Source organism: Carcharhinus amblyrhynchos, chromosome 30 (assembly GCF_965287045.1).
Source record: "Carcharhinus amblyrhynchos chromosome 30, sCarAmb.v2.hapA, whole genome shotgun sequence".
Lineage (NCBI taxonomy): Eukaryota > Metazoa > Chordata > Chondrichthyes > Carcharhiniformes > Carcharhinidae > Carcharhinus > Carcharhinus amblyrhynchos.
In genome coordinates, this window is record NC_137353.1 from 24,803,843 (window position 1) to 24,809,768 (window position 5,926).

Here is a 5,926-nt window from a genome sequence, read left to right on the forward strand (position 1 = left end):
ACTCATTGTGCTGTTAGGGAGGGAATTCACAATTTTGACCCAGTGACAGTGAAGAAACGGCGATATATTTCCAAGTCAAAGTGGTGAATGACTTGGAGCGGAATTTGCAGGTAGTGGTTTCCCCTTGTGTTTGTTGCCCATGTCCTCCTAGATGGTAGTGGTTGTTGGTTTGGAAGGTGCTGCTTACGGATTCTTGTTAGGTCCTGTAGTGTATCTTATAGATGGTGTGCACGGCTGCAAATGTTAATCAGAGGTGGAGGGAATGAATGTTTGTGGATAATTTGAGGGATGTGCTTGCGAGTTCTTAATATTGCAGTCCCAGCGTGGAAGAAAGGCTTTATACCCAGATTTGTACTCTTGGCAGGAGAATCTGAGCACTGGAAACACACAGTAGTGGGAACATGGACACATGGGAACACAGTAATGGGAACACAGATACATGGGAACAGAATCATAGAATGGAATCATAGAACCCCTACAGTACAGAAGGAGGCCATTCGGCCCATCAAGTCTGTACTGACCACAATCCCACCCTGGCCCTATACCCCGTGACACCACGCATTAGCCCTGCTAATCCCCCTGTCATTAGGATCAATCTAGCATGGCCAATCAACCTAACCTGCACATCTTTGGGTTATGGGAACACAGTTACGGGAACACAGTAAAACTACTCCCATACACTAAACCATTGCATGAGGATTCAGACACAGGAATTAGCTTGAATCGTTTAACTACTTACCCTTTCACTCACTGAACAAATATGGACAGGTCACATCAGCGCTTCTCTCCTATTCTTCCTAAACATTACTGGAAGCCTACAAAACTTGTTCAAACACATCTCCAGCCCTCTGTCTGCAGGCAGGTCTTTGGTGATTATTCACTGGACTACCCAGGCAAAACAATATGAGGACATGGGTCCCAAATCCGCCTCAACTGGAGCACAGAAATCCAACCACGTGCTGTTGGCACGAATCTGGTTCACACAGTAGGGCCGGAACTTTACTGGCACGCTCATCCCGATTCCAGGGGCAGGGGAGGCTCGGAGAACGGTATTCTCTGTTGACCTTGGGCGGGATTGCACGAACCTCAGGTGGATGTGCCGGTAAAATAAACTGACCTAACCATAGTGATAAAGCCGGGAAATAAAATGCTGACATAATGGGATGGGATTTTACAGCCTCGCTCGGGCGAAACCGGAAATTCCACTCGAGGTCAACACAGATTCTCGTTGTCAGACCCTTGATTCTGAGGTGGGCCGAGTGGTGGAGTTCTGGCCAATAATTAAAAAAAATCTTCAACCTGTACTCTACTCATTTAATTGAGATATGCCACAGTGAAGATATGACACATATGTGTGTGTATAAGCCTGGACAGTCAGCAGCCAAGGGCTCTTTGACCTGACAGTGCCATTACGATGCAAGATTGCTCTCCGCCAAAGTGGTACACGCTCATTCCACCAGAATTGGAAACTCTATCAAGGGTCAATCTTCCTTGAACACATCGCTTAGCTACTCAGCCACAGGGATAGGCCTCATCACCAATTCTCTCTTACTTTTCTGAGACATCAGTGGCACCCAATATTGTGAACATTGATTGATCATGCAGATTTCTCTGTAAAATTGTACCCAGTCCAAGGGATGGTGAGGATAGACAGGGGACAATAGCTCATTAGCTTGTCAAAACTAATCTTCTGGCATGGTGGTGCAGTGATTAGCACTGCTGCCTCACAGCGCCAGGGACCCGGACTCAATTCCGGCCTTGGGTGCCTGTAGAGAGTTTGCACATTCTCTCCGTGTCTGTGTGGGTTTCCTCTGAGTGCTCCAGTTTCCTCCCACAGTCCAAAGATGTGCAAATTAGGTGGATTGGCCAGGCTAAATTGTCCCTTAGTGTCCCTGGATGTAAAGCTTAGGGGGTATTAATGGGGTATATCTGTGGGGTTATGAGATTAGAGCCTGGGTGGGAATGCTCTGTTGGAGAGTTGGTGCAAATTCAATGGGCCAAAAGGCTTCCTTCTGCACTGTAGGGATTCTGTGATTCTAATAGTGATTTACAGAGGGGCTTTGAGAGAGCAGCACAGAAAGCTTCACGAATAGAATAGTTCCATGGGACAGAGTGCTAGAGACTCCCTACTACCCTGCCCCAAGCCAAACAACTCTTGGACAGAAGGAAAGAGTTATGAGTACACCAACAAAAACAATATCAAACAGTTTTAGAGAGTATTTTCACATGAAGTGAGGATCTTGACCAGACACTGAGGCCCTTTCAGTGCTTACACTGGAGTCTGCAATGAATCTCTTTCTGGTAGTGTAAGTACAAAGGGGAAGAGGATTCCCTTGGCTCCTGGAAGGGCAGTGAGATCTTCTGCTTGAAAATAAGGTGAAACATCCTGAGCTACAAACTGCATCAGGAACTGCTTACTTACGCAGTAAATAGTATCATCCATGACCACACACTGAAACGGTGCCAGCTTGCTGGAGCTTTTGGTGGCACATTCTTCACCAATTTTGGTGATTATGTGATACCGGTGCACACTGATCCCAAAGTGCTGGTTAATCTCAAATCTGTAGATGAAATTTTTGACCGCCGCTATGTCGGTGGTCTTGTCCTTCCTGCTCATCACGGTGCAAACATTCCATGTGTCCTCTTTGGCATTGTATTTGAGAAGCTGATAATAGAAGCTGCCCCTGGTCACATAAATCTCTCCATTGCACACGGTGGCTTTGTGCGTTATAGTAAAGGTTCCTTGCGGCAGGGGTGCGATGAAGATCCACCTGTCTATTCTAGGATCGTACTTCTCCACTGTGGTGAGACACTCTCCTCCGATTGCGTAAAGATAGCCATCCAAGGCTACAAGCTTACAGTTGGGCCTGGCCTGATTGAGTGGCCTTATCTCACTCCAAATGTTCGTAACTGGATTGTAGCAGAACACCTTATTGGAAAGTTTGATTTCCCTGCCGATGCCTTGACAACCAGCCACGACAAACAAGTAATTAAACATGGTACACAAGGCGCAATCTTTGGAGATTGATTCAACCGTCATGTTGACTAACGGATACCAAGAATCATTCTCTTCCTTGTAATAATAAAGCTTGTGGTTGCTTTGAGAAGGTGTCTGTGGCCTGGCAGTATTGGCAACACCTTCTGTGTTGGCTTGCACTGTGGTCTTAGCCCATACATTCTCTTGAACATCCACATCAGCTACCATCAAATACCTTCGACCGTACGTCCTTCTAGCCAGGATGAGTTCTCTCTCGTCTGCTTTTAGTTGGCCATAAATGTTCGGATTCTTCAAAACCTGTAGGTAATTGTCGCTCATGACTTGATAAGCAGCATCTTGCAGGTCCTTCAAATCGTGTTTCTTCGCAACACATAGAATCTCGTAACAATTCCCCAGATCCAGGCGGCATTTCATGACTTCGATGGTTGACTGATTGTTCAAAGGGATCTGAATGAAATTGGCCCTGGCCACAACTTCCACTGGTGTATCCTTGCTGAGGTCTGGCTGGGACAAATACAACGAATCCACCAAAGAGCCCAAAGAGCTGGAGCTAAGGTTGTCAATAGAAGGAGCTCTGGAGTTGAATTGACTGGAGTGATCTCTCCCTGAACAATCCCTGGTCTCTGAGTGGAAGTCTATTAACAACGATGGGGTCTCTGCAATTGCTGAAATACTATCTTTTCTGAGCACTGTTTTCTCCCCCATTATAGTTTGGGCGGCAGACTTGACTGAACAAGATGAAGAAACATTTGGATGTTCAGAAGGAGGTGAGTCAGATACAGGGGAGTTAACTACTTCGCCAGTCATGCTCTGGGAGGGCACCATAGTGCCCTGACCCGAACCCAAGCAACAATACACACCAGCCTGCTCTCCAGCCTGGCATTGGCAAGCTGGGATTTTGAGGTTGCCGACATCCAAAGAAGTTGGATCTTTGGTAATCTGAGCAATGGAACAGCTGCGACTTCTGTCCCTATCTTCATTCCCCTCTGAAGCCAAAATGATCTCATCGTCAGATAGATTCACTTCCACACAAACATCTGGTCCACCTTCGGGTTCATTGCCAGCTTTGGCCTTTTCACGTTCGACTCCATATGTAGTTTGAACAGATGGAGTGTTAGAGCTTGGCATTTTGATTCCAGGGTACAACTTGCAGCCACTGCTGCTGACACTCTCATGTTCTCCAGAACTTCCTGCTGCTCCCTGCCTGTCCACCCGACCCTCCAGCATCTCATTTCCCGCCAGTTCAGTGGGCTGATTCTCCAGGAGTGCATCCTGAGCGCCAGATGAAATGAGATGGTCTTGGGCAGCAGGATTTGCAGGTAGGCGTGTTACTTCTGCGCCGAGGCCGGCACTCAGTGCATCGAATGGACAACTACTCTGAGACTCATCATTGCCGCAAACATCTAATCCTTGCTGAGAGTATGTCTGCGAGCTGATACTGTTGGAGCAACCCTGCTTTAGAATATTTTCACTGCTCTCCCCGTCTTCCCCAGAGCTCTTGTTGTTGAGATCCAGTTTATCACATTGCTCAGCCTGAGAGATACTGACAGCGCACTCACCATTCATTACAGCTGTCTCGGGGCTCAGAGTCGGAGCTTTAATTCGGGGCTCTGCCACCCTTGTTATGGCCAGGCGATTCCTCACTTGCTTGAACGCCCCGAGCCGCCTAAGCTTTGCCTTTTGCCAGTTGCCTTTGGCTATCCCTCTCCCATTGCTTGGCTCGCTTGTGGCCCGGGGATTCACTCTTTCCTTCTCAGGATCCTCAGCTGTCAGATCCAGTGACTGGCTTCCCCAGGCAGGCTCTGTGGAGAGCTGATCCACCTCAATGTGCCTCATTGGGTCATCAGTGTTTTCCTCCCCGCTGGAACTCAGCAAAGGCTGGACTTCTTGCCCCCTCTCCTTGTAGATCTTCTCCCCGGGGGGCTCCGATAGTTCTTGACCCTCTGGACTCTCCGGGACGCGGCTTCGGGTGGCATTGACAGCCCGCAGTTTGTAGTACCCGTAGATTAAAGTCAGGGTGAGCACGAAAGCAGCCGACACAATAGCTTTGGCCGCAAACTCCATGGTGAGCGGGCAGGTCCCAGGTAAACTACTGAATCATTGATACCGGCTGTAAGCTGACTCCCTCTCAAAATACAGGCCGGGCTATCGAATGACGGGGCCGCCACCAACCAGCTCACCTACGTTATTGGGAAGGTGACCTTCACCTTTGGCAGGTGAAACCTGACACCCGTCCGCCACTCTGCTGAATTAACAAGGGGGAGTTTTGTGGAACGAATAACTTGCATAAACAGTTCACCGAACTTTTGTGCTGCTCGGGAGCTGTCAAAATGAAAAGGTTGCAATGAAACACAGGACAGGTTGACTTTAATATAATGTGGGGGCCGGGGGCGGGGGGGAGCGCAGTGAAGGTGGGGAACAGGTTAAGTAAGCACTGCTGATCTACTATGGAAGATATGAGAGAGATCCAGGGGATGCACATAGTGTAGGATCTTCATTTAGATACATTTGTCGATGGGAAACTTGAGACACCGATATACCTGTGACATGAGAAGGGTCATTTGTTTGACGCCAGTTCCTTAGCTGGTGTTTACACTTCAAGCACTTGTCGCTTACGACAGTGTGCAACGATCGACTTCTGTTTGTTCAGCGTGCTAAGGGTTATTTGAGTGTAGCCATTGGAAAATCCTAAAGTTAGCAACACAAAACCAGGAATAGGCCATTCAGCCCCTCCTACCTGTTCTAGCTTTGAATTAGAGAATGGCTGCTGGGTTCCTCAACATTATTGAGCTACCTTCACTCCTTAGTACCCAAACTAACTAAAATATATACCAGTTTTCGAAAGCTCCCATTGTTACAGAATTCACAGCCCTTTTGGGCAGAGAATTTGAAGTTTCTGCTTTTCATTGCATTAGAAAGGTTTTCCTG

General features: G+C 47.8%; 1 protein-coding gene across 1 annotated transcript; it reads right to left on the reverse strand.

The window, feature by feature from the left end:
• Positions 1-1,359: 1,359 nt before the first annotated feature.
• Positions 1,360-5,164, reverse strand: klhdc7a (kelch domain containing 7A). The gene has a single exon (XM_080215068.1). The coding sequence runs from the start codon at positions 5,060-5,062 to the stop codon at positions 2,270-2,272; it is 2,793 nt and encodes a 930-aa protein (XP_080071194.1). The 5' UTR covers positions 5,063-5,164; the 3' UTR covers positions 1,360-2,269.
• Between the last annotated feature and the right edge of the window lie 762 nt (positions 5,165-5,926).